Source organism: Trichinella spiralis (genome assembly GCF_000181795.1).
Source record: "Trichinella spiralis strain ISS 195 chromosome Unknown Scfld5, whole genome shotgun sequence".
NCBI classification, from domain to species: Eukaryota; Metazoa; Nematoda; class Enoplea; order Trichinellida; family Trichinellidae; genus Trichinella; species Trichinella spiralis.
In genome coordinates, this window is record NW_003526944.1 from 2,526,993 (window position 1) to 2,553,294 (window position 26,302).

A 26,302-nucleotide genomic window follows, 5' to 3' on the forward strand; every position below is an offset into this window, starting at 1 on the left:
GACTCAGAAGCATGACTTTTACTGTTTGGTATATTTCAGTTAGTTTTTGTTGGAAAAAATTTTCATATGTCAACAGTAGTTGAGCTGATTCATTTCCAAAGTCTATCATTGTAACCATTTTTCCAGTTATATATATATTTGCTGATCAATTCGGTTGATTCAATGTTGCATCATTGACGGTGATCAGTGATAAAAATGTGATTTTCATTGAACAGTTGAGTGTAGTGCACAATCAGACAGACAGGCACACTTATACTTGGACAGCGGTTGTTCCATTCTGGCTTTTAGTAGTCAGTATGCGCGTGTGATTGACATTCCGGTCTCGTTTGACCAAATTTCTCGTTGTCCACTTTTTGTCAAGCCCAAAGGGTGCTTTGGTTGTGCTCAGAATTGGCGTGCCTGTTGTCAAAAAAGCAACTTTGCATACATATATACATATATATAATTGTGTTTACTTATAATGAATTATTTCTGGAGAAATTTGTCGTTTGAAAATTCCCTAAATTTCAGTTCACTTTCCAAAGCGCACGCACACTAGTATATTGGAAATAATAATGGACAACGTCAACGGTGCTCATGTTGGTGGTGGCGGTGGCGGTGGTGCTTCTTCAGCCCAGTTCAACAAATTCGACATCCAGTTCGACCGAGACCCTGCAACATACTACCCGGAAGATGATGTTGACGGCAGCGTGAAAATTTCGCTCAATCAGCCGCTTCGACTTGCCAATTTGCGCTTGGTATTCCGCGGCCGTGCTAGGTTCGACAACATCCCGTCCAACAGTATCTCGATGTCTTATGGACGTACTGTGGCTGGCGACAGTGTCCAGCAGGGGGGTTCGAAAAATACAGGCGAAATGGTCTACTTTGACAAGGAAGTTGTTCTTGTCGACCGTTTGCCTGGAAAAGAGGATGCTGGTGAATTTGTCCTTCCCAGTGGCGAACACAGCATACCGTTTACGTTTCCATTGCCGAAACGTCTGTTGAACAGCTTTGAAGGAAAATATGGTAATAAAATATGGAATTGAAAGCTTGGACAAATAGCACTAATAATAATGATTTTTTCTTTTTCTTTTTAAAGGTTCTATTCGCTATTATTGTCAGGCGATTATTTCACGAACTGGACGTCAAAATTATGTTACCGAAAGACCATTTACCGTGTTGAATCGTGATCCGTCGACCAAATTGAATTCAACTTGCACTGAACTGCTCAAACCGGCAGTGCACGAGGACAGCGAAAAAGTGTCGAATTGCTGCACCTCAGGAATGATTAGTTGTGAATTATATTTGCCGAAACGTCTGTACGTTCCGGGCGAGACGGTCAGTGCTACTTTGCAAATTGCGAACTCCAGTCGCAAGCCGTTGTCCAAAATTTGCGCCAAATTAATCCAACAAGAAACATACTATTCGACCAAATCTACCGATCCGAGTGAGTTATGATGATTAATAATAATTATAATTATTATTATAATTAAAAAATATTCGACTAGAAGCAAAATTGGGTTGTGCTAGTCGCTGTGTAGTAACCAACGAAATGTCCAAGCAGATGAGCGGTCGTAGTAAGAAGAGTTTCCCGAATGAGGTTCTATTTCGCATCCCGGCTGTACCCGCTTCGTCTGATACTTGTCCAATTATGCACATCTCTTACGAGCTCGAATTGCAGTTCATTTTTTCTGGTCGTTCCAATCAGGTTCTGCTTGTTCAAGCACCGATCGAAATTGCTTCTCCATTTGAGATACAAGCCGTCGGCGATTGTAACAACGACAGCACCGATTGCAAAGATGGAATGAATTCTTCGAACAGTTGCAAAGCACTGTTGCCGGCGACAAGTAAAAATTTATTCGTTAATTTTAATTATTATTATTTTTGTTGTTTGGTTTTTGAAGAATCGATCAAATATGTCCAGTGTGCGTTCGGCTTGAGTTCGTTCGAATTGGCTGCCAATCCGTCGCCAATGAATCGCATCGAATACGCACCGTTCTATCCAGTATTGAGCATCTGATATCATTTTTCTTTCATATATCTCGGCGGCTGACCAGTTGGCATCATGCCTAGTTGTTTTTTGGCATTTTGCTTGTTCGTTTTTTGATTGGTTTCCGTCCGCCTTGTGTGTCAAATAGCTACATCCGCACTCACACACTCACGTAGCACAATTATTATATAGAAAGCAGCACATAGAGCAGGTGTTAAAAAAACTTTTTTTTTCATTTTCATCATTGATATTGTCTTTTTTTCGGTGGTGTTTGATTTAATGCTTCTATTATAATTTATTATAAAAATTTATTCGATTGTTTTCATTTATAATATTCTGTTTTTTTTTCTCGTTCTGTTCTTTTTCTCGTAGTGGTTTTTATGCACGTATTTAGTGAATAATGCCAGTTGATGAATCTGCTTGTTTCATTATTTCTTTTTTTATTTTGGGCAGTTGTGTTTTCAGTCAAACGTCTGTCTGTCTGTCTGTCTGTCTTTGTTGAAGACAATAATTTTTTATTCTGCTCTCACATACTTACTGCTGTTTGTACTGTTTTGAGGTATTTTCTTTTCCAATTTACATGCTGTTTCAAAGAAGGCTGGTATCACATGCATACATACAGTTGTACGTGTGTTGTAGCACTAGTAGTAATGTTGTAATTTTTCTTAGGCTATAAATATATATATATAGCAGATGTCGATTGGAAAACTGCTCCATTTGAGACAGAATGTAAATCGACGTTCTTATTTGCTTATATTTTTTTATTTCTTTATAGCTTTTTTTGGCAGCTTTTTCTCTCTTCCGGCTGATCTGTTCAGATGTTTTTTTTATTTTGAAAATTTTTAAAACCAAAAAAAAGAACAAAAGAAAAATAATATTGGTATTGTTTTACGGTTTGCGTGACTAAGTAGTTTAAATTTGCTGCACAACAATGTTGTTGTAATTTGTTTGTCTCCATTATTGTTAAGATTTTAATATCTATCATTTTTGGTTTTGCTTTTTGAATTTTGAATATCTTTTTTGGTCTTTCCACATGTATTTTTGCTTGCGCGTTCAGCGAACGAAAAACAAAAACCTTCCCGGCTGATGAAGCAAGTAGTAAGTAAGTAGTAATTGGTTTGGAAAAGGTTTCCCCGTTGCGTCGTCTGTTTTAATTTGTCATCGGTGCTGATTGAAAGTGACACTTTTGAAGTGCACTGCTGAGATGTCCAATCTATTGATTGGATGGGACATTTTTCAAATCAAAATATGCATGAAAAGCATTCATTATTTTTCTATTTTTTTTTGGACAGGATCCAAGGGTGGAATTTATTTATATTTTTTGTGCATTTTTTCTTTTATTTATTCAATGTTTTTTTATCACTTTAGAAATGTTTGAGCTTTGTTGATGTTGCATTTTTGCAATAGAGAAATGTCGATGCGTACCGAGTAATAGTATTATTATGCATATTAGGTGGTTTGTTGCAAGCAAACAAGAAGGCGCTTTGATTTAGCTTCTCTTTTGTTGCATCATTTTTGGAAAATGTTATTACCTTTTTTGTTGCCGTTGTCATCATTTCAACATGTTCGACAAGTTTGTTTGCTTCGCGAATCGAATATGCACACACCAATATGCTGGCGTGCAAAAAAAGTTACCATAAATTTTTTTCTATCTTTTTAACAATTTGTTAACTACTTTAGTTCACTACAGTGAATCTGCGTAGTTGTGTGCAATGCAGTTTTCAGTTCATATTTATTTTTGAAAGATAATTTTGCTTTGCGCAATTGATGAAATTGTCTAAAATTTGAAATTCTCAGAGAAAGGAATTCCAATTTTAATTGGCAAAAATGAGAGAGAGGGGGAGAGGGGTAGTTGGATTGTGTTGACAATTATTATTTCTGTCATAATTTGAAAAACGTGAAATTGGTGCTGTCGGGTGTTATTCTGCATTGTGAAAGCGGAACCAGCCGTGCAATTGCAGCAGCCCTGCTGTAGGGATTTTTGAAAGGACGAAATTTTGTTCTCAACGCGTTCAATGTTCAAATGAAAAAGATAGATGAAACTGCTTTGAAAATTAGTGTCAGTCTGGCTGGTGGGACAGGTTTCTGTTTTTGTTTTTCGAATAACTTTATTCAGCAGCAACAACAACAACAGTAAAGCTTCATTGCCAACGTCTATGGTTTGTCCAAGAACGACCTTGCCGAAAGCTGAAAAGGGAAAAAACCAATCATAAATAATAAGCCACGCGTCAGTTGGTCAAACCTGCTGCCTATTATTACTTACTGTGTTGTTATTATTATTATTTTGCGTTTAATCTTTTCTAATCCGTCACGTCACAATTCACAAATCTACCAATTTCCCGTCAGAATTCTATTATTTGCTCGCCTCAATCAACAAATGACTCAACTGACGGAAATGGGCAGCTGAAAGCTAATTTCCGGTGTCGACGTTGACCAGAATGCGCATTTGTTGACAACATGTGAAAAAGCAAACCCAACTGAAAATACCACTCCACATTGCAATTACGATTTCTGCCGCACAACTGAATCGTGAAATTTGAACTAAATCTTCAATAATATCAAAACAAATAATATACTCTTTTTTCTTTCATCGATCGTCCCTTCACCGTCGATTCAATAATGCTCGCACATGCTGCACACGCGAGTGGTTACAAATTCATTTGTCGTGAGCTAATGTTAATATTTTTTTTGTTTTACTCAATTCATAATGATTATTATTTTGAATATATTTGACTGACAATTTGAACTCTCAACGACCAATTTGTATAAATTCTTTTTTTTTTTCAACAAACAATTTTGAACTTATCAGCACTTATAATTATTAATTGTTCCATTTTTTGAAATAATTTTTAATTAAAATTTCACATTAATCAATTATTGAACAAGTTCATATTTTTGTATAATTAATACTTTAACATCAATATGTACCGTAATTATTACAGTACACATTTATATCAAAAGTGGAAATTAATTGAGCAGTTTGAAAATGCCCAGATCCAAAAGAGACAAAGAAGGTAAATATCACGTTCAATATTTGTAATTTTATTTTTTTCATTAAAAAATTTTTATTGTAATTTCAGTTTCATTAACTGTTGTTAAAAAGAAAGGAAGAGAAGGGAAAGAAAAGTTAGTCGATGAGGTGCGGCGTTGCATAGACGCGTACAAATCTATTTTAGTGTTTTCTGTGGAATCGTTTCGAACAGCTCAAATGAACCAAGTCAGGCATGTTTTCAAAGAAAACAGTCGGTGAGTGTTTATTCTGTTGTTATATTGAATGGTATTTTTGATTTTGTTCTGTCATGATAGATTTTTCTTCGGTCGTAACAAAGTATTGGCAATTGCTTTGGGAAGAATTCCATCCGAAGAGTACAGGGAAAATTTGTGCAAATTGAGTTCAATGCTGGTTGGTCAACGTGGACTGATGTTCTCCAATTTGTCTGTCGACGATGTAATAAGGTTCGCACAGCAGTGGAAATTGTGCACGCTTTTGCAGCTTTGCTTTGCAGAAATTTGAAAAAATTGGAGCAGCCAGAATTTGCGAGAAGCGGTAACAAAGCTACAGAGACGATCACAATTCCAGCGGGTCCATTGGAACAGTTTCAGTTCACTATAGAACCACTGTTGCGAAAGTTGGGACTTCCTGTCACGTTGGAGAAGGGTAACATTTTTCCATTTGTTGTCATTGATGTCTTTTTTATTATTCGACTTTATTAGGTGTTATTATAATGGAAAAAGATTTCGTCGTTTGTAAGAAAGATTGCGTATTGACTCCGGAACAGGCGAAAATTTTGGTAAATGTCATTTACTTGGAAACATTCGCTTTAATTAATATATTTGGCAATTTTAATTTTAGGAACTTTTTGGAATTAAGTTGGCAAAATTCAAGTTGAATCCAATTTTAGCATGGTACGATGACGGGACAGTGAGAAAGCTGTCAAAACAAAAAAAAGTTAAAAAATAACTTTAAAACAATTTGTTTTGTTCAATAAATATTTAATTCGTTGTATGAATTTAAAAATTTTGGTACGTATTTCGTTTTTCTTTTCAGTTGTTGAAACTTTTTTTTTCATTCAAACGCAAAATTTACATTACTCGTTTGTGTGTGTAATTGTGAACACATTTTCCGATAAGACTGAATTTCAAAATCGTTTATTTTTTTCTAATCTGAAACCTATGTTTAAATTCAATCGCATTAATCAGTACGCATTTTCAAAATATGCTCTTCCACTCTGTCACCATGCAAAACGACCATTTGCACAGCATCTCCGGTGCTCTTCTCCCTTTCGATTGTTGAAATGAATGCGTCGTGCATCAGTTGTTGGGCGCGTTCTTTACTCAGTGGTTGTTTTGTCTGTTCGGGTTGTGTTTTCCAGCCAATCTGAAAACGTTTCCAGTAATTAATATCATTTTACAGTTTTCTGTTGCTTAAAGCTTAGCCATCAAATATTTCACATACCTGATTGTCAAAAAACGGTTCAATCAAATAAGAACCTTCTCCTTGTGCACTGTAAGGTAATTCTTCTATCGTCCCTACCGGATCGTAAGAATAGAGCACTCCACGTCCTAAAGGCATAGTTCAAATGTTAAATGATTTTAATATTAATGCTTATTTTTTCACCATCTCTGTCGATTCCTCCAATGATTGCCCCCACATAATAAGGAAAAAATCGTCTAAAGTAGAGTGTTCGGGAAAGCAACTGTGCTGCAGCGTGTATGTCCATATATTCGTTAAATGTGAAAAGATATTGCTGTAAAAAATAATATGCGTAACTGACAATGCAAAGCGTATTAAGGCAATGAAATTACTTGAATTCGTGTTCGTAGTACTTTTACCAACTGAATCATATCACCCTGGAAGCCTGTTCCTGTCATGTACACTTTAGGTGTTCTAGAGAGAAAAAAATTTGATGAAAACAATAAATACTCGAACTATTTCACAGCATACAGACGATAAACTTTCGGCGCAGTTCTTGACATTACTACCATCGAACTTGCACTAAGTCTAGTGTCTCCAGATAATATCACAAAATCTTTTCCTGCTATTCCAGCACAAGTACTAAAATGTAAATAATGGATTCTTTCGTCATCATCAAATAATATTTATTAAGAAATTTAAAATAACTGTTATAAAAAATAAAATACCCTCCGTTTTCCGTATACGGATTAAATCGATCGCTGAGTGCATTTTCATTTTTTGACTGCCATGCTTTTTTGAAATTCCTCACCGATTCCATTGTAAAATGGTCAGCAAGTTGATGACGAAATTCCATAGCTGAATTTAACATCTTTTGTTATGTTCAACTACACGAAATATGCTACTGCAAATTCGACTGACATTCAGGTATTATTTTTTACTGTATTAACTTCTTATATGTGTATTCTTGTATACATTAACTTTCTTTATCTGATGAGTTTAAATAAATTAATAATTTTTACATGTTATTTTCACAAATTTCTTTTTTTTTAATAATAATAAAATTTTTCATATATAATTTAATTTTTAAATTTAAGCTTTACTCATTTTTCAAGCAGAATTAAATTTTTGGAAAATAAGCGAACTTCTTTACTTTCAACTTTTAAATTACGTTAAAATAAATTAAATGTTCATGTTTCAACGAAGCTTTTTTCTCAATGTACTGTGAGGTGAGTACCGTGTTGCCGTGTTGTGATTTATTCCTTTTGTTCAAGTGCATAATTACGGTAAGAGTTTTAATTTATAATACGCAATTTATATATTTAACACTGAAAGTAATTTGTTTAGTTTTTATTATCTCGAGCCTTTTAACGTTGTCACTGTGTATTAATTTAACTGTTATAAATATGTCGAATTATTTAATGAATAAAATTTTGAATTCAAACTGTTTTTTTTTGAATAGATTTATGTTGCGGTTATGTCGTCTTTGTTATTCCTTACCAACTTTATCAGTACCGTTAGCGAGGAATATCCATCGCTTCAGACGTGTTGAGAAAAAGATTATTCCCAGGAATAGCACTGACATTTCAGAGAAAGTGGTTAATGGCAGAAATTTTAGAAGAAGCGTTGAACAATTTGTAGTACCTGTAACTGAACGCAGCTTACGCTATCTTTGCAAGCCTATTTTGTTCACAGCAGCTGTACGTTTTGTAGAAATTGTACAGTTGTCTGAATATTACAAAAAATGTTATTATCTAGTTTGGTTGTTCTTGTTTTCTGGCTGCTACTGTTGCTGAATATGAACGATACCAATCTGAAAAGGAATATTTATTAGATCGACGCAACTGGCGTTATGAATATGGAAGGAAAGTTGGAACATTGCGCCAACAGGTACGATGCTAGTGCTTTGTAATTTTGTTCTCAATTGTTAGATTTAGTTAATATTTAAATAATTTAGTTAAACGATATTTGGGGAAAAATTACAATTGGCCAGAAGGCAATTGGTGGAATTATTGCTCTCAATGTTGCAGTTTATCTGGCTTGGAAAGTACCCAAGTTGCATCCTTTGTTGAAAAGATACTTCATGTGTGGTTATTTTGGCGGTAGAATATTATTTTAATATATTATTAATTTTTATTTTAAATTTTCATTAAACGATTAAATTTGCATGAATATATTTTGATTTTGAAAAAATTTTAGCAAGTTTGTGTACACCGATGATTTATTCCGTATTTTCGCACATTAATTTCCTTCACATGGCTGTGAACATGTACGTGCTTTGGTCATTCGGTCCTACGCTAGTTCGACTTACAGGTCTGGAGCAATTTGTCGCTCTATATCTTACATCAGGTATGAGTCACTTCAATTTTGCATTATGGATATTTTTTATATGTTACGTTTCTAAATGAAAATATTTTCAGGTGCTGTATCATCAATGTGTAGCCTTATAATCAAAGCAATTAATGGAAATAAAAAGGTATCTGTTGGGGCTGTAAGTTAAAGTGCTTTATTTTGTAAATGATTTTTTGTGTATTTCAATAAAATAATTTTTAATTATTGTTTTAGTCTGGGGCTATTTTGGCCATGCTGATGTACACATGCTGTAAAATACCGGATGCTGAACTGACGATAGTTTTTCTACCCTTTCTGACTTTTACTGCGTCACAGGTGAAATTTTTTTAATTACGTGAATTTGTTAACGTTTTGTTTAATTTGTTATGCTGGGATACGACATTCAATTGTATCCTATTATTGATTTATGTTATCAGTGAATTTTGCGGTATTAAATATTTACAGTTTAATAAAATGTTAAATATTATTTTTGCCTTTTCATAGCGTATTAATATGGCAAAGTGTTTATAGGCGATTATTATGGTTGTTGGATTCGACTTAGCAGGCTTGCTGTTTCGCTGGCGTTTATTTGATCACGCAGCTCACCTTGGCGGAAGCTTCTTTGGAATGTATTTAAAAAAATTGGAATATATGTTTATGTTGTTTAATTGTTTTGTTCTAGTTTGTATGCCATGTATGGAGACGCATTATGGGAACGGCGTGGTGTTGTTGTTAATGAATACGTTCGATTGTTCAAGCAGTCGAGCAATTGATATTTCCGAAATTCGAGATTTTAGCGTATCGAAACTTAATTTATTGATCAAATTTTGTTTAAAGCATTTCTAGCTTGTTTTATATTGGTTTAACATTGTTTTTCATTTTGGTTGTCCTACGTGTGAAAGTGACTTCTGAAATCAATAAAAGGTGAGACTGATGTAAATTTGTTTGTACGGTCTGGGAAACATATGTACATTTGAATTTTATTATAGAAATGGCATATATATAATTCATTTTTTTATTTGTATGTTCCTTTTAAATATTGTTACAAAATTTTCAGTGCAACGTTTATGTTATCATATAGACATGGATCTATCGAAGTACGGTTTTTAAGCCATACTTCAATATAATATCAATGAAGACTAAAGTGCAACCAAGAAATACATTTTTGGTGAAGTAGAAAGGATGAATTAAAGTAAAAAAAAACAAAGTTCAATTATCATTTTAAATTTGTACTGTAATGAAAATAGTACCTACTTATCAGTATTATTGTAAAATGGTTTATAGGTTGAACTCCTGATGATACGGTTGTGATGTGGGCGCGACTTTTTAGAAATGCACTACTGGTATTGCAAGCGGTTTTGTTAAGGTAAGAAATCAGGAACGATTTTAGTTATTCTTTTTTTATTGCATAAGTGTATTCTTCAGCTTTAGTAAACAAATTACTTTTGCTCGAATGTTACAATGATTTTTTATTTCATTTTCGTATATATAAAGTGAGAATTATAAGCATATTTGAAGAAAACTTTTGTTGTGAATTGCTTGCTAAAGCAAATATGTCTTTTTACGGAATATTTTCTGCTTTATAAAATTTGCTCAAGACTTCCTTAACCTAATAGACTAGTTGTCATTGATTTGTTCATTGAACAGCTTGCGTTTATTATACACAGTAAAATTTTGCTCATTTCAAACTTTTTGTGTAAATAGAATGTTTACTTGACTTGCGTTTGTATATTAATAGTTAATTAGTTATGAAAATGGACTGTTTTAAATTTATTTTTTATTAGTTTATTTAAGTTTGGTGTTTTTAGAGCTCGATACCTGTTCTTAACAGACTGAATTTGATTGTTTCATAGATGATTTTAATTTTCTACTAAAAGTAAACCCTTTTTTAACGTCAACTTATTATTGAATATGTCCTCAAATTTCTATGAATGTAAAAAGATTTTTAAAGTAACTTGATAATTAACTATTGGTGAATTTTATGAACTGCTTGTTATTAATAAAGTTACGAATATTAACTATTTAAATTATTGCATAGGCAGGTTGGTGGTATTTACTCAGGATGGGTGGTGTTTAATTCTGGTGGAATGTTTAATGACGAATTTCTGTCTTTGTTAATTGATAATAACCTTGTGTTGATTTGATCTGACGTCATTAGTCTATGCATTGTGATCAATATCAGTTTATTTTCACCGTCAATTTGAGCGGCATGTTTTATTTTTATCACTAGAAAGTAATAGTTTTTTTCAGGATCAATTAAAATTATTATAGTTTTCAATGATTCATTCAGGATGAGTTTCTTTTCCTGTGATGTTTCCTGCATGCCACCGTCTGCAGATGGAGAAGTTTGCTTTAAAAAAGTAAGAACTTCATATGGTTTACTAATGTTTGTTTTTGTTAAAATAAGGAAAATGTCTATTTAGGACTTATTAATACCGCCGATTTTTTGTCCAGCCAAAGAAATGCAGTAATTGATGATTTTTTTTCATTTTTGTTATTTCAGTAATTTGATTGATGATATTGCTTTTGATAGGACGGTCAGGTCGGTGGAAACGCCAAATGAGACGATCAGTGACGAAGAGCCGCTGCAATCATTTGACGAGTGGACAAAGAAAAAGCTTGAAGAGCAGCAAAATTTGAAGCCTATCGGTAAAGGGCGCGGTTTTGTTTTGTTTTGTTCCTGTTGTGTTCGTTTGAATTGTGTTGTTTGTACAGTTTTTCAGAAATTGGTTGCCACGCCCAGCGGCAGCACAGCTACCCCGTACACGAATCGCAATTACGCGAGCAAAGATTGTGGGGCGAAAATAATGCAGGCGAATGCCGGTGCCCAGAACGTGGCCGCACTGCTTAAAGGTGAGGGAAATTGTTTTCCATGAGAAAAAATTGAACAATGAAGAATTTTTTTTTGAAAAAAAATAACATCGCAATGCAGACAAAGAACGGGATGAGTACATGTTGAATGCGTGTCAGACGGAAGTGCCCAAATGGTTTATTGTTGAATTGTGCGAGACGGTTCAGATCAGTGCGGTTGAGATTGCAAATTTTGAATTGTTCTCCTCAAGCCCGAAACAGTTCCGCCTGTGGGTCAGCGAACGTTATCCGACGGTCGAGTGGAATTTGGTCGGCGAGTGGACGGCCCAGGATGCACGCGAGGTCCAGCGTTTCCAGATTCCGTTGAAGCAATACGCCAAGTACATTCGCGTGGAATTGCTCAGCCATTACGGTTCGGAACACTTCTGCCCGGTCAGTTTGTTTCGTGTTTTTGGCATTTCAATGGTCGAAGAGTACGAGGCCGAGGCGATGCATCTCGAAGACGAACCCAACGTGCCGACATCCGCTTCACCAGGCGAGGGTGTGGATCCGTCGTCGCCGTCACTGGTTGCCGTCGATCAAGACTCAGCCAAGAGCAACGATTCGTCGAAAATGGACCTGTTGAACACGGCCAAAGACGCGGTTGTGAACATGGCCAAAGAGATGTTGGGCAAGGCCAAGGGAGTTTTGCGGGTTGTGCAAATTGCCGCGGACAAAGAAACGGCCACACTGGAAGACAGTGTTCCGCAACGAGCATCCTGTTGGACTTGTACTGAACAGGCCGTTCAGAGCAGCACCAAATATTGCTATTTCATCCGTCTGGTCGCTGCGAAAGCGTCGTCGATGACCACTCCTTCAGACCTGGCCGAGGCGGAAGATGTCGTCTCTGTCAGTGACCGCCCAACGTTGTTGTCCTTGTGGAACGAAACCGAAGAAAGTGGAACCCACGAGTCGGGGTCATCGTTCGACCAGCTGACAACGACAGCTGATTCAGATGGTAAGCAGTGGAATGGTGTTGCAGAGAGGCAGGAACAACAACAGGAGGAGGAGAAGTCGAACCACCACAACGGAGCCGCTGACGAGAGGTTGATGTGCTATTTGGACAACAGCAGCAGTGTGAAGAATTTGTCGTCGTTGACCAAGAATCCGTTCGACGAACGCTTATCTCCGGTGGTGGATGCGAAGGATGAGGAAGAAGAGGAGATTAAGAATAAGAAGAAGAAAAAGAAAAAGAATAATAATAATAATAACAAAGAGGAAGAGGTGGAGATGAGGGCCCAGAAAGTTTACCCGAAGATGAGCAGAGAAACTGACGAATTGGGAATGGCGCAGCTGCCCAACGAGCTTGCCTTACCGGGAAGCAGCACCAGCTCCAAAGAGTCAGTTTTCATTCGGCTCAACAATCGGCTGAAAACGCTCGAAATGAACGTCAGTCTGAGCAGTCAGTATTTAAGTGAACTGTCACGCAATTACAAGCGTCAAATTGAAGAAATTCAACGTTTGCTCAACAAGACCATGCAAGTAGCAGGTGACGTTGAGATGCGGTTGATGATGTTGATCAAGTCGCAAGATCAGACGTTGGGCGTGCTGCAGTCGAAGGTGGACAACTTGACCAAGCGTATCTCGTTGCCGGTTGATCGTTGGGTGGATCAAGAGGCTAAAGTAAAATAAATGATTAATTAATTTAATGACGTTTAAATTTTTTTCTTTTTCTCATTTCAGTGGTTGCAGTATCATTATTGGTTGTTTTTTGCACAGTTAGGCTTTTGCTTGTTGACGTTGGTGTTGTTGATGAGATCGTTGCGGGGTGCATTGTTGAAAAGAGACGATGTAGTTCGTATCGTGTTGGAAGTGTTGAATATGCGTGCTGCACAACATGCCAACAGTGGTGCTTTTACAGCCTTTAACAACAGTCCCTATGGTAGTAGAAATACTAGCACTAGTAGTGCTGTACGGTTGGGAGCAGGCTTAGTTTCTCATCGAAAGCGATCATGCTCTGTTAATCAGCATGACAAAGATTTAAAATTGAATCGATCGAACAATAATCCACTCAGCGTCAGCAGTTTAACCAGAGCAAAGTTGGCCCACCTAACGCCAAATGGTAGCGGCAGTTACCACACCCATAAAAGCAACGGCAACAGCGGCGGCGGTGATCGACATTCTCGATATCAGCATCTAGCGGGTGTGCTGTTCAGCGCAGATAGTAGCAAGGTGCCCCGCAATGCGGAACTAGTCCGCTGGCTCGAAATGCCGATCCGACTTTGTACTGTGAAGAATGTTGGAAGTAAAAAATGTAAATTATTTCAGCAGCAACAACGTTGGATGATAACCAATTCTCCTGCAGACAAATTATTATTATCGGCATCTTTATCGTCGTCAAAGCAAAGTTGATGCTTCTACTTTCTTGTTTATTTTTATTATTTTATTTTTAATCACTTATTATTTTGTTCGTTCTTTATTTTTTTTGTTTGAACCGTGCAGCATAGTATTCTTATCTTTGCAGTTGCAAGATGTAAGATAACAAATCCGGGTGATGATTTTGTTTTATGATGGTTGATAATTGTTACCGCAGTGTTTTGTTTTACCCATTAAACTTAAAATTGTTTGTTGTAATGTGCTTTGTGGCAATTTTTTTCCACTGAGACGTAAAACGCACGAATTTGATTAAACGATACTGTTTCGATTATTACTTACTCGGTATCGATTTTGCTTTCATATTTTTGTTTCGAAAATTAAATTTTTTCTTTTTCTTTCAGTTGAAACTTACTCGACTTTGTCATTTCATGTCAACTAAACATTTGTACTTTACTATCATTTCGAATAATATTAGTACTTTACTATCATTTCGAATAATATTTATACTGTATTTTACTTTTGTATTTCACGTTCATTTTTCTTCAATCGTGTTCGTTTCGGTGATGATATTGATACCGGAGAAGATTATGCTTTAGAGCAGAAGCTTTACTGACAAACATTAAATCAGGTATGCCTTATTTTTTTACGCGCACAGATTGTTCGTTAGGTGAATGGGTTTCGATGATTTTTTCCCCATTAGCACCGTTACCGTTTCAAATTAGTGTTGTCGACTTTGTTCCTCATATTACATCTTCAATCAGGGCTAGCTTGTTGATTGGAAAATGAAATAAGCAAACGTCATTTATTCGAAAAGTTTGCATAGTATGAATTGATTTTATTGTGAAAAGAGAATTACACTGTCAAAAATGATACTCTCAGCACAGGGTGAAGCTACATCCAGTGAAGTAAACAGCAGTCTTCAGTACGGGTTCGGACGTCTTGGTTTCATCGGGTCAAATAAGCGGGGATCTTTCAAAAATCGAGCATCCTTGACAAAAACTGGCATCAGTCCGGCCCTTCTAGCGGTTGCGATAGCTTCGTGTAAACGTCGTTGTTGATATTCGCACAGTCCTGTGATATGCTTTTCGTACAGTCTTCCCGTAAACGATGACAAAAATTGACTCAGTAGGCGGACATTTCTGTAATCCAACTCGACGCCGAGGCGACACAGCAAGCACTTTTCTTTTTCTTTCTGATACGGGTTCTCGTGCACATTTTCCAGCGGTTTGTCGTCCTTTTGAAGAGGGATGTATTTAAAAGCTTCACCACGAATAAATCGCCGCGAAATCCACCGCGAAGGCGAAATTCCACCTGCCAAGATGCCGCAGAACATTTCTAACTAGTATCCTATTGGAACTTTATGTTACAGTATCCTGTTGGAACTTTATAATCTTTAAAGATGCTGTAGTCGACAGGTAAATGTAAAATCGGGCTGTGGTGTTTATTTGAAATTTTCGTTTTAACACTTTTCTTTTAAATGGAAATGAATTTTGAAAAATGTAAAAAATTGTTGGAATGATTTTTGCTCATCAATGGTGAAATGTATTGGCTGAATAAATTCAAGCGCTACTTTATACAGCACTGCGCAGGTTGCGGCTATTGGTTTGGATTGACATATTTGCTGTTCATTTTCGCAAGCCTGTATTATATGGTTCTTTTTTATTTTTGTCCAAAACTATACGGTGCGGATGCTCTTCCTCGAATTACGGCACTGTGCAGTTTTGTTGTTGCCGAAGCTGCAATCAATTGCATCATGTTCAACGTCCGAGCCAAGTACAACCGTTTGGATCGCGTTTTGGCTCGTCAGAATAAAGCTCTGCTGCCGTTGAGCGGTTTTTCCCCTGCCAACGACGATAGTGCACGCTTGAAGACGCGGTATTGTTCCCATTGTCGAGCCCAAGTGCCCAAGCTGTGCTATCACTGTCCATTGTGCAATTATTGCGTATTCAAAAAAGATCATCATTGTTTTTTTCTCGGTGGTTGTGTGGGATTTGGAAATCAGCGTTATTTTGTAGTGTTTTTATTTTGGTCAATCGTCGGCTCAGCATTAGCTGTGTATTTTACATTTAGGTAAGGCAATTTTCCGTTCGCTTGCTAGTTGAACAATGTTGACCACCAACTGGAAAGTTGTTCATTGTTTGTGTGTGTTTTTTTGTTTAAGATTTCTGACCGAAACGTTTCATCCATTTTTTCCGTTCGGTTGGATTGACTATCTCTTGCCAGTTGTAATTGTCAAGACAGTTGCTTATGGGCAATATTCGGTTTTTGATATGACTTGTCTGATCTGCTTTTACATCGCCATCTCCTCTTTGTGCGCGTCGGTTTCTTTCTTCATCGCGCAGTGGTTGTTTGTTCTGACCGGCCGTTCTATGCTTGGCTATTTCCAAATGACCGACGTCTTTTTTGGCAAAGAACATCCGACTATTCGTCAACGGATTGAAGTTGTCTTTGGTCCGTATTGGCTGTTGAATTTCATCATTCCTATGCCGTATTTCAACCAACCCGATAAAACTTACAATCAAGTTGTTTATAATTTTTTCATCAAAAACATATAATTTGTTCAATTGTTTTTAACTGTCGTTCATGTTGTTTTATTTATTTATTTTTTTGGTTATAAATATTCTTTTATTTTTATTATCAAATTTTTTGAAATACAGTTAAGTAATGATAGGCATGTACATTGTATACAGTAGAGATTGGATTGGAGTGAGTAGAAGTGAACGCATTAATTGTTGTTGTCATCCCCAAAAAAATATATATTTGTCTGAATTTTGTGCTAAATAAGTGTAAACAAATAGGAGAGTGTTAGCAGCAGCACAAAACAACGTGTTTGTTGTTTCGCAAGATTTCGAAACAGCACGGCACTGGTCTACGAAATCTGTTGGCACATGATTTTGTTTTTGGTCTTGATTATCGTTCAGATTAATAATAGTACTTTTTGGAAATGTGACTCGACAGTGTGGGTACAACGGTGGCAGTTGAATGGACACCGCTGCGGCGCCTGATGCCGAACACAATCATCAACATTGATGTGATTAGTACGGTTATGGTCAAACAGCTGCCCAGAATACCAACTGCAATCGGCGAAATACACACTGTGGATGATTGTTTGTGATTTTCTTCAGAGATAGGTTCTTCCAATTGAGCTGAAAAGTATTTTCATCAGGTAAGGATGTGTTTAATAAGTTGAGCACCAGCGAAAAAGAAAATCATTACTGTAATCATTCAGTTCAGTGTCGTCTAAGACGTACACCGTTTGCGAAACCAAATCTGCAATCATATCGTTTGTTGCAGCACGTTTTTCTCTTCTCAGGTTATTTCTCTCCAATGCATCTGGCACAGGACTCGGGCATGCAGGTGGCTACAGTATTAATATTGTCACGTTTGAAATTTCAATTTTGAATTTGTTGTATTACTGTAATTCCAGCACAGCCTTCGTTTGTACGAAGACAGAGACGAATTTGGCAAATGAAACGGACTGCAATTCGATCAGCAAATTTAAATACACTCGACTCTCGGTAGGCTACATTCAACGCCTCAACATAAGTGGGATCTCCAAGCAATAGACGATCCGTGTGACACCTTAAGAATCGGGAAAAGTGATATTGTAAAGCTTGAGCAATAATAGTAATGCTTTCTTTTTACCCTTGTTCATCGATAACCATCACGCGTCTGCCTTGGCCATCTTCTACGAAGCAACTGTGAACCAGCATGCCGTAAACGCCTGAACAACAAATAGAAATAAAATCACAGTAAATTAATTAATTTAATGGTGCAGTGAATTTACTGGTTTCACATTCCCATCGATGGACCACTTGTTGTCCAACGCGAGCATACTTCAACACTTCACCATCGAGTTCATCTTTGCGAATTGTATACGAACAGCTCGGTTCAGGAAATGATTGTGCAATTTGAGTTACAGTAATTGGACTAAATTAAAAGGTTTTTGTTCAGTAATTCAACAATGAATAGAAGAAAATTTCATTCAAATTCACGGACCTGACATTCAAATCATACGTTATACTCTTCTGCGTTTCTAGATATTCGCATTTAACATTATAAGCACGATCCATTTTTGTTATAAAGACTGGATGAAATGAGACAACAATGACAGTTGAAAACTGAACACCATGGGGATTGGTCTACAGGAATATTTTCATCAGTATATATATTTTTTTCTCTCCAACTTTTTAAAATGTGATTACGTACCGTTCGTAGGCGGTGCATACCGCATCGTCCATGTTTTATCCAAATTGTTCCACCATCCGATGATTGGCCAGTAGCCGATTGCGTACTATTCCACCCAATCTGACATTCAGGACTCAAGTAATGCCCTTTTACGAATGCTTTACCTGAAGTGAACAGGAACATTGTGGATAGTTTCATTCATTCATTCAGTTGTTGTTTATTTGTTTATTTCATTTTTATACTAATACCGGTAAATGCTTGACGTGTACGAAAATGAAAAGCTACATAGTCCGTTCCGCATTGTATCACTGGGTCGCCTGCAGGGTCAGAAAGTAGAAAATTAATATCACAAAAGCATTTGAGCTTTAAATTCAACAGAATTTATTTGTAAACGGATTATTTGTGTTTTCAATATAAGAGCAGTTATGTTCGAAAAATGACGCTTAATTATATAGTTAAAGTGTGAAGTGTAACGAACGTACTGATCTGATTGATTTTTGAAATTATTATTTATTTAAAACAGTTTTATTAAAGTTTTTTGAAAAATTTTCTTCTCTTTTCGTATACTTACCGGCCAGAGCATTTTGTTGGTTAATCGCCTGGACAATTGTGACCATGGTCATCTAGAAAAATAGAAAATTGTCGAAAATCAATGCAACAAGTTGGACGGTCGTTTGAGTATAGTCTTAAGTGATTTTTGCGCGTATTGTGCTTGTACTAAGGAGCCGGTCTGGGTTAACCCTTCGACCTTGGCAACATCGGTCGTGGGGGGAAAATTTGGACAGTTGAAATGAATATTGCGCCATCGTTGATGCTGGCGGTAAATAGAATTTCAAATTTATCCCCTGCCTCACCCACAACTGACCGATCGATTTTGACAAACAAACAAACCAATAAGTATATGATGGGAAAAAATTTTTTCCAATTACAACATTCCAATTTCCCAATTGTAATGTAATGTAGCGGTCGCAATTATTTCAATTTCTTTGAAATTCTCTTTTCTCTGCTATTGGATACAAGGATGAAAAAAATGGAAAATCACGTGTCCATTAAATCGACCGAACGATGAAAGTTGTATTTTCTTTGAAAAGTAGAGGAATTTTTATGTAGATGCTTTTTATTTAAAATGAAAAAAACAGCACTCCTGCAGTTTGGAATGACCATTTTGCTTTATTGTATTTTGCTCGTATTCTTCTTCTCTGTTCAACCGCTGCTATTCACGGTTGTCCTGTAATATGATCCTTTTGTGGAAGTTTTATTTCTCAAATTTTATTGCCTTTCCAAAGTTGTACTTTGAAAAATATATTAATTTCCACTGCTGTAGTAGTAGTAGTAGTAGTAAAAGGAAAATGAAAAAAATTTTCTCTCATCTAGCTCAATTATTCACAGAAGTTCCAAGCATAAGTCGCTTCGGCGGGGAGGGGGCCGGAGGTATATTACAAATTTCGTTTTGCGGTTTTTGTGGACGTGGCCTTTGGAGAAGAAGAAGAAGAAGCCCTCGTAAATGTGTTAGCTTTACTCTTGTGAAGCGGATGTTCACGGGGATCAGTTTTCTTTTCACACTGCACTGTGGTGATAACGCGCCGGGTTTGAGAGGGAAAAAACAAAGTTTAAAAGGTGACAACAGGCGGTCAACGGTCACAAATTTCTACACTATTCAATATGCACTGGATATTTATTTATTTGTTGATTGATCGACGACCACGACACGGGCCGGGCACGCGTACATTTTTTCACCACTCTGTTGTTTATTTTGAACAAACAAATAAGCTGTTTTGTTCAATTGTGGATACAATACTGTAGTTGGTTTTTAGTGTTGAATTATATATATTTATTAATTTATAATTTTAATATTTCTATTTCTATTTGTATGTTGTGTTGGAAAAGCAGAAATTTGCAGAAAGAATGCGCATCGGAATTGGGATTGATTGATTAGTTGAAAGTGAGATGGAAAAGGGCAAAAAATAATAAAGTATTTAATTTCATCACTTACCACGGAGAAGAAGAGTAGTGGGATATTTTCCACTGATGGTAGCATAGGTGATAGCAAAGCGGCTGTGTGGATCTTTAAGGCGCGGTATGGGAAATTTTTTCCACGCAAGCTCTGGATCGCTCTTTTTGATTAGTTTGTCACAATTTGACCTGACCTTGTATAGTGCTGTTGGGATTTTAAAAACAAAACACAACAAGGTCGCCAATTACAACGCAGCTGTCCAACCAACGGCGGTTGTGGGATCTGGCCTTATTCTGTTGTTGTTGTTAAATAAGCCAAGCTAATGAAGAATATCCGGTGATGTTTTTTTGTTGTTGTTACAACGATTTTCAAATGTGCTGAACCAACCGACCGACTGATTTCAACTTTGCAATGATATACATATATATATATGTATATGTGTTTCTTTTTCTGCTCAACTAAGATCACTACTGTGCAGTGAGAATATAAAAAGCTTTCACAATTCGACTGTGATTTGTCGAATAGCTTCAACTCCGCCTCCACCAATAAATAAGTCGATAAGTGATGTGACGTTCCATTGGTCGCGAGCAAGCGACTGGCATTTCAAGTTCTCTGCGAGATGAGAGAGAGAGAAAGAAATAGATTGAGTGAGAATATGTCCAGTCAGAGAGAGCAACAGAAAGCTGGTTGGGGACAGGGGGGGGAGGGGCTATCCAATGTTGGCCTTGGACAGTGCATCGGCCGAGGGTCATTTGCCCGTTATGACGGAATGCGATCGTCGGTTTTCCGTATGGGCGATGCCAATTGCCTGAAATTTTACGCTAAACACCTGCACTAATTTTGGTGGAATTCTTTTCGTTTAGCCTTCGGATGGCGGTCACTTTTTCTCCAATTTTTCCACCACCACCACCACCACCACAGAACAAACTGACTACAAATGTTCTGTTCGTTCGACCTTCGATTCTCCAACATACCCCCATATATTTCACGGTCTAATTTCTTTTTCATTTTTTAACTAATAATCACCAAAGAGGAACCATGCCCTGTGAGCTTTTTCATTTTTATGCTACAAAGAAATTGAAAAGAGACGACTCAAATGTGATGTTCCGTTGCCATTTGTTAGCTTTTATTAATCAATGGATGAATGGATGCTTTTTTCTTTTGATTTATGTTTCATCAATTCCCATTGAAGCATACGTGTGACAAAAATGGCTCCTTTCAATCTCTGAGCTAACTGTATATTATCACTCAAAGGTAAATTTAACAGCTTCAACAAATCGGATCAAATTGAATCGAATTTAAATAGTTCAGAATCAGATGTGAACAAATTTGATAATCAATTTTCAATATTTTTGTTGTTTTTGTTGTTGTTGACAGCGTTTTTGTAAATAAAATGAAAATTTGCTTTTTTCTGTGCTGATAATGCAACGACTGAATGATTTCATCGATGAGAAGCATTATCGTCTCAATGGCTTGTTTGTCCACTGTAGCCAATAAAACATGTAGTCATCATTGATCGAGGAGGAGTTGTCTGTTGTTCACATCACACTTGAATCATCATCATCATCATTATTTTTGTCTATCTATACGTATCAAATACTACGTTGCAACGGGACATTTGTAGGATATGCTAATTTTGAAGCTTTCTTTTCGTTCGCGTGTTGATTTGATCACACTGGCAACAAACAACACAGCACAATGAAGCATTGTTATTGATTTTATTTTCAGCTTTGTCGCTGAGAAAAATTCACAGATGTTACTTTGAAAAAAATTTTTCAGTGCTTTTCATCTTTCCAATTGTCTTTTTATTGTTCTTCAACGCCGGAAGTAACAAAAAAATTTAGAAAAAGCTACACACACAAATCGGTACAGAAAGCTATTTAAGAGATTTTAAAGAAATAAAATGTTTTTCTTTTTGCTTTTGCTTTTCAGGACTTTTTCTGAAGATACTAATTTTAACATTTTTATTTTAAAGACAGTTTCTTTTCATTGTTTGTTTTTTTTAAATTAATAATTAATTTCGGATACGCTTGTTCATTATGTGGACTGTGCAAATTGCAAAGCGTAATTTTCTTTTTTCAAAAATCAGTTCAACAATATTAATTTTACAGATTTTACTTGTTCAGAGTTTTTGCTTGTCAGTGTGAGAAATATGCAAAACAGAAACTGATACAAATCGCTTTCAAGCGTGCATTTTATAGAACTGCAGAAATTTTTTTGAAAGATATTTAGGTTTCACACGTGACGTGGCTTATCACTGTCACTGCTATCTTACTGTAGTGATGTACTAAAAATAATATTTAAAAAATTTTCAAATTGCGCGCCTTTTTCTTCCATGTTTAAAAATCGGTGTAAAATTCAGTCGGTTTATAATTCACGTAGTGGCGGTTCATTTGTGTTATTTCAATTAGCATCTATTAATGCGGCGGCGTAGTGCAAGTGAAATATTTTCGGAAATTTTTTACATTTGATTACATTAAATAAACAAATAAACATTTGTAAATGGGTTGAAAGTTTTGAAAATAATATTTTGTTTCCATCCGAGGTTTATACTTGACTTTCTTTTTACTGTAATATTTATCAGTTATTTGCAGTAGTATGCCATTTCTCAAGTTGTGTTTAATGTTTTTCACTTGTTCAATATTTATATGTACACTTTTTTTGCATAGACTTTTTTATTCTGATTGTTATTTTGTGCACGATTTTTGTGTTCCAAGTGAACAAATTTCATTTCTTTCTCTTCTCAGCAGCCAGAGTTGTCATGATAGCTTGCAGTGGTATTGTGTTGTTCGTTTGTGTAAATTGCCGGTGATATTGTTCAGTGGAGAGTTTAACGACACGAATGTTTGATTAATTTAAGAATTAAAATGTGTTTATTTCAAAAAAAATTTTTTTCTTATTTCCACCAGTTTCTCCACCACAGCTCGGTTTGTTTCTTTTATCTTCATTGTTCAAAAATGTTGCTGTAAAATTTGAAATTTTAATATTAATACTGAAAAGCTGTCGATCAAATGTCAATTGGATAAAAGTTGAAGTATATATATATATTTTTTTGTTTTTAATATTTCGATATTAGTTTTTGAATTCGGCTTGTTCATAAGTTGTGCACTGACTTGCTTCTTTTTGATGACGTCGAATTTGTATTTATCTTTATTTTTCTTCTTCAGTATTAACTTTTCAATTGTATTGTTGTTGAAGTTTCAGCAATCTAGTTTTAATGATAAAATTGATTAATAATAGCAATATTATTATTATTATTATCATTATTATTCCGTGTTCAACTTTTGCCTTTTAGTCGATAAATCTTGCCTGCTGTCGGCGAGCAGTTTTTATCGACTTTTCGTACCGGCTTGTGACGCTTCTCTTTGGAAATGCTCAGTTTTTCCCCCTGTGCTTTTGATGTTGCTTTGTTTCAAAATTGTCGTTTAATTGTGTCAAATTTTTTCGGCATCTTACAGTGCATTCGAAAGGCAGGCAACCTTCGAAATGGCAACCGTCTAGTTGAGGTGTCATCGTGTTCTTTAACTTAGCCATGACGTTGCTGTTGTTCAATGAACATCATCATCATCATCATCATCAGCATTACTTGGCCCAGTGAACGCGTTCTTTTTCACCATTCCATTGTCCAATTCTGGTCTGATTGTGTGCACTTGCTGTGGTTTTATTTGAGTTTCTCTTTTTTCTCTCTTCAGAGAAGAAGGTGGCGAACAACAAATATGCGAAATTATCCATCCTTGGAATCTGTATTATTTTATTCATGGTGAAAGAATAATTTGGATTGCTTTTTTATTCGATTTTATTTTTCTTGTATTTTTGCTTATTAATTTTCCTCTTTTTCCTGTTCTTCGCTAATTGCAGTGGTGTTTCTCGAAATGGGTATTTTTGCATGTGTGTTGGCTTTGAAGAAATAAGTTAATTTTTTTTCCAAATTATATTTCAATGGTTCTGCGTCTGTTGTGTTGCTCCTCGGCTATTTCTGACGTGTGGACGGTGAAACTTCCGCTTCGATCAATTTAAAATTCACGTTTAAGCCATTTTGCGGTGTCGATTTTGTGTGCGCTTGTTTGTCATTTTCTACTGCACTTCCAATGTCACACTGATCATCGTGATCAACACTTATCGGCTTGAAAATTGATAGATTTCAGTATTAATTTTATCAAAGAACATTTGAATAGTACTGTCATGTAAAATTATACAACGGTGGTTGAGATTGTTGTGCAGCTATAAGTGGGGAGGGGGGGGGGAGGATTTTTTTTTGTTGATATTCTTTTTCTAAAATTGCTCGCTTTCTAATTTTCACTCTGTTTTAGGTGTACAGTTCTGTAATATATAAGTAATATTTTCCTGCATCATTACCATCGCCGTGTTAATATTACACCACTTGTCTGTAGTTCTCTGTGAGCGGTACGTTTTTGTACTGTTGTACAAAAGGACTGTAATTCAACGCGATTGTTATTGTACAATTATAATATTCACCTCCATTTTCTGTTCTTCTCTAAATTGTCCATAACAATACATGGCTGATCAACAGTGGAGCAAGAAAAGACCTTGGAATACATCAACTTCAGGTAAAATATTCGAAAGTTTTAATTTTATTTTTTTTCTGATATGTCGTTGTATTTTTATATCTGATGATGTAGGACATGACTTTTTTAATCATTGATGTCAAACTTTCTAACGTAGCATGAATTGAATTGCATTGATGACTGACAGAGATAATTGTTTTTTTTTTCTTTAAAATACTGCTGTTTTTCTTATAGTATGTATGATGGAGAGGTGTTGATTTTCTTTTTGTTTTTAACCAGATATATGTACATTTGCCATTCTTTGTAGAGCATGTGGTTAGCAATCCTATTATGGTCCAGGGGATGGCTGCGCATCATCAGGGTCGTAGTGAGGTGATTTCACCGAGATCGTCCGAATCGTCTGGTTTGTGCGTGAAAATGGTGGAGAAAGTGCTCAGTTCATCACCAACTGTGGTCAACTCGAAATACGTACGAAAATATGCTTACTTTTGTACAGTCTTGTGTTCTGCTTTGCCAGTTGATGTCATTTCATTTTTAGGATTCCAAAGTGAAATCCATCGACAATAACGAATTGCAAATTCAAAATCCCCTTACCAATGGAGTTGAGACGAAATGGTAAGCCACATTATTTTGCGTTCATCATCAACAATGTCACAATTTATTTTACGATCAGTTTTTTTAAATCTGCATTTCATTGCATTTTGTACGATAAACTGCAATTTCAGATTTAAAGGGGGAGGGGGGAATGAATTTTTTTTTCGTTTATGGTCAAACTTTTTTATTGGAAGCTGAAATCGCTTTTGACAAAACGAAATGCTTTCAGCGATGGTAACAATGTTGACGGCAGCGACAGCGACACTTGTTCAGTTATGCTGCCGAATTCGAGCTTAAATGACAGTGGAAATTGTTTTTCCGTTTCCGATTCGAACACTTTGGACGTTATCAGCAGCTATAGTTACAATGATCCGTTGACAAGCAATGGTACAAGCTTGTCGAACACTTTCGACGGACAAGGCATGCTCTCCGACTACAACAACGTATTTGAGAAAAAGAAAATTCAATTTGTTCGTGTTATTTATTTATTTAAATTTTCTTCAGTTGTTCAGTGCACGCGCCCACAACAGCAGCAATTTGCAGATGATGCAACAATATGCCGCATGGCAACAGATGAGCTACATGAATCCGTACTGTATGCCTGGTGGAGCAGATCAATTTGGGCAACCTTTGCTTTATGGTGGTAGCTTTGCATAGGAAAATTGTTTTCAATAATAAGAATAATAATAATTTGTTTTTGATTTTTGTTGTTCAGGTCAATTTATGCCGCAGTTCTATTCTTATCCAAACGGATGGATGTATCCGACGACGACGAATTTGTTGCAAGGCCAGGCGAATACTCAACAACAAGCAGCAGGTGGAAATCTGAACTCTGCCAGTGCGACCAATTTGAATCAACATCACCAGCATCATCACCAGCACATACCGACTTTCACCAGTGCTGATGGGGATACGTCTTTGCCAATTGGCGGTGGCAGTCATCAGCAGCATCAACAGCAACAGCAGCATCAGCAGCAGCAACAGCAGCATGGATTGCAGAGTGAGAAATATTTCCGAAGTGGTAATAGTACTATGAAATGTGCAGACAAACTGTTGCCGTTAGGGAACTTTCCACCGCTTATTGGTCCTCCGTCGGCGCCATTTTTTGATCACACCGGTCCAGTGTACATGCCGAATTCCAAGCCTCTGCCAACAATGCG

The 26,302-nt window shown here is 36.3% G+C and overlaps 8 protein-coding genes across 8 annotated transcripts; 3 read left to right on the forward strand and 5 right to left on the reverse strand.

Annotated features, from left to right (window-relative positions):
• The first annotated feature begins 554 nt into the window (after positions 1 to 554).
• Tsp_04232 (putative arrestin domain protein) lies at positions 555 to 1,999 on the forward strand. Its single transcript, XM_003374998.1, has 4 exons — positions 555 to 1,005; positions 1,079 to 1,426; positions 1,488 to 1,826; positions 1,884 to 1,999. Exons 1-4 carry the CDS (start codon positions 555 to 557, stop codon positions 1,997 to 1,999), a joined length of 1,254 nt encoding a protein of 417 aa, XP_003375046.1.
• Positions 2,000 to 4,955: 2,956 nt separating this feature from the next.
• Tsp_04233 (mRNA turnover protein 4-like protein) lies at positions 4,956 to 5,683 on the forward strand. The gene is made up of 4 exons (XM_003374999.1): positions 4,956 to 4,983; positions 5,050 to 5,095; positions 5,146 to 5,215; positions 5,342 to 5,683. Exons 1-4 carry the CDS (start codon positions 4,956 to 4,958, stop codon positions 5,681 to 5,683), a joined length of 486 nt encoding a protein of 161 aa, XP_003375047.1.
• A 478-nt stretch (positions 5,684 to 6,161) lies between these two features.
• Positions 6,162 to 7,662, reverse strand: Tsp_04234 (proteasome subunit beta type-1). Its single transcript, XM_003375000.1, has 8 exons — positions 7,555 to 7,662; positions 7,334 to 7,373; positions 7,112 to 7,241; positions 6,915 to 7,025; positions 6,776 to 6,857; positions 6,588 to 6,717; positions 6,426 to 6,532; positions 6,162 to 6,347 (listed from the first exon to the last, which is right to left on the reverse strand). Exons 1-8 carry the CDS (start codon positions 7,660 to 7,662, stop codon positions 6,162 to 6,164), a joined length of 894 nt encoding a protein of 297 aa, XP_003375048.1.
• Positions 7,663 to 7,789: 127 nt separating this feature from the next.
• Tsp_04235 (peptidase, S54 family) lies at positions 7,790 to 14,938 on the forward strand. Its single transcript, XM_003375001.1, has 14 exons — positions 7,790 to 8,083; positions 8,142 to 8,273; positions 8,341 to 8,485; positions 8,583 to 8,732; positions 8,804 to 8,874; positions 9,246 to 9,343; positions 9,561 to 9,638; positions 9,772 to 9,816; positions 11,005 to 11,100; positions 11,218 to 11,567; positions 11,647 to 12,698; positions 12,858 to 13,187; positions 13,248 to 13,818; positions 14,760 to 14,938. The coding sequence occupies exons 1-14, from the start codon at positions 7,790 to 7,792 to the stop codon at positions 14,936 to 14,938; spliced, it is 3,591 nt and encodes a 1,196-aa protein (XP_003375049.1).
• A 401-nt stretch (positions 14,939 to 15,339) lies between these two features.
• Positions 15,340 to 15,843, reverse strand: Tsp_04236 (hypothetical protein). The gene is made up of 2 exons (XM_003375002.1): positions 15,562 to 15,843; positions 15,340 to 15,519 (listed from the first exon to the last, which is right to left on the reverse strand). The coding sequence occupies exons 1-2, from the start codon at positions 15,841 to 15,843 to the stop codon at positions 15,340 to 15,342; spliced, it is 462 nt and encodes a 153-aa protein (XP_003375050.1).
• Positions 15,844 to 16,036: 193 nt separating this feature from the next.
• On the reverse strand, positions 16,037 to 18,651 carry Tsp_04237 (cuticlin-1). The gene is made up of 11 exons (XM_003375003.1): positions 18,640 to 18,651; positions 18,317 to 18,431; positions 18,090 to 18,232; positions 17,898 to 18,022; positions 17,668 to 17,810; positions 17,526 to 17,604; positions 17,297 to 17,462; positions 17,097 to 17,241; positions 16,952 to 17,026; positions 16,707 to 16,881; positions 16,037 to 16,391 (listed from the first exon to the last, which is right to left on the reverse strand). The coding sequence occupies exons 1-11, from the start codon at positions 18,649 to 18,651 to the stop codon at positions 16,037 to 16,039; spliced, it is 1,533 nt and encodes a 510-aa protein (XP_003375051.1).
• A 1,092-nt stretch (positions 18,652 to 19,743) lies between these two features.
• Tsp_04238 (hypothetical protein) lies at positions 19,744 to 20,624 on the reverse strand. Its single transcript, XM_003375004.1, has 4 exons — positions 20,555 to 20,624; positions 20,211 to 20,309; positions 20,062 to 20,172; positions 19,744 to 19,865 (listed from the first exon to the last, which is right to left on the reverse strand). Exons 1-4 carry the CDS (start codon positions 20,622 to 20,624, stop codon positions 19,744 to 19,746), a joined length of 402 nt encoding a protein of 133 aa, XP_003375052.1.
• A 2,946-nt stretch (positions 20,625 to 23,570) lies between these two features.
• Positions 23,571 to 24,206, reverse strand: Tsp_04239 (hypothetical protein). The gene is made up of 3 exons (XM_003375005.1): positions 24,201 to 24,206; positions 24,004 to 24,145; positions 23,571 to 23,755 (listed from the first exon to the last, which is right to left on the reverse strand). The coding sequence occupies exons 1-3, from the start codon at positions 24,204 to 24,206 to the stop codon at positions 23,571 to 23,573; spliced, it is 333 nt and encodes a 110-aa protein (XP_003375053.1).
• Positions 24,207 to 26,302: the final 2,096 nt, after the last annotated feature.

Coding starts and splice junctions, on each gene's coding strand:
- Tsp_04236 (XM_003375002.1), bottom strand. CDS start 15,843: ATGATGATCTTTTTTGAATACGCAATAATTGCACAATGGACAGTGATA. Junction 15,520..15,561: donor CGAGGAAGAGCATCCGCACC/GTATAGTTTTGG, acceptor CATATAATACAG/GCTTGCGAAAATGAACAGCA.
- Tsp_04232 (XM_003374998.1), top strand. CDS start 555: ATGGACAACGTCAACGGTGCTCATGTTGGTGGTGGCGGTGGCGGTGGT. Junction 1,006..1,078: donor CAGCTTTGAAGGAAAATATG/GTAATAAAATAT, acceptor TTCTTTTTAAAG/GTTCTATTCGCTATTATTGT. Junction 1,827..1,883: donor AGCACTGTTGCCGGCGACAA/GTAAAAATTTAT, acceptor TGGTTTTTGAAG/AATCGATCAAATATGTCCAG.
- Tsp_04237 (XM_003375003.1), bottom strand. Junction 17,811..17,897: donor GAAACGCAGAAGAGTATAAC/GTATGATTTGAA, acceptor CTTTTAATTTAG/TCCAATTACTGTAACTCAAA. Junction 17,242..17,296: donor AAGGCTGTGCTGGAATTACA/GTAATACAACAA, acceptor TTAATACTGTAG/CCACCTGCATGCCCGAGTCC.
- Tsp_04234 (XM_003375000.1), bottom strand. CDS start 7,662: ATGCACTTGAACAAAAGGAATAAATCACAACACGGCAACACGGTACTC. Junction 7,242..7,333: donor CAAGAATACACATATAAGAA/GTTAATACAGTA, acceptor TGTTAAATTCAG/CTATGGAATTTCGTCATCAA. Junction 6,718..6,775: donor TACTACGAACACGAATTCAA/GTAATTTCATTG, acceptor TATTTTTTACAG/CAATATCTTTTCACATTTAA.
- Tsp_04238 (XM_003375004.1), bottom strand. CDS start 20,624: ATGCCAGTCGCTTGCTCGCGACCAATGGAACGTCACATCACTTATCGA. Junction 20,173..20,210: donor ACAGCACTATACAAGGTCAG/GTCAAATTGTGA, acceptor AGAGCGATCCAG/AGCTTGCGTGGAAAAAATTT. Junction 19,866..20,061: donor CACTACTCTTCTTCTCCGTG/GTAAGTGATGAA, acceptor AACCAACTACAG/TATTGTATCCACAATTGAAC.
- Tsp_04235 (XM_003375001.1), top strand. CDS start 7,790: ATGTCGAATTATTTAATGAATAAAATTTTGAATTCAAACTGTTTTTTT. Junction 8,733..8,803: donor CGCTCTATATCTTACATCAG/GTATGAGTCACT, acceptor AAATATTTTCAG/GTGCTGTATCATCAATGTGT. Junction 9,344..9,560: donor GGCGGAAGCTTCTTTGGAAT/GTATTTAAAAAA, acceptor AAGCATTTCTAG/CTTGTTTTATATTGGTTTAA.
- Tsp_04239 (XM_003375005.1), bottom strand. Junction 23,756..24,003: donor GGAAGTTTCACCGTCCACAC/GTCAGAAATAGC, acceptor ACAGATTCCAAG/GATGGATAATTTCGCATATT.
- Tsp_04233 (XM_003374999.1), top strand. CDS start 4,956: ATGCCCAGATCCAAAAGAGACAAAGAAG. Junction 5,096..5,145: donor GGAAGAGAAGGGAAAGAAAA/GTTAGTCGATGA, acceptor AATCTATTTTAG/TGTTTTCTGTGGAATCGTTT. Junction 5,216..5,341: donor GTTTTCAAAGAAAACAGTCG/GTGAGTGTTTAT, acceptor CGAAGAGTACAG/GGAAAATTTGTGCAAATTGA.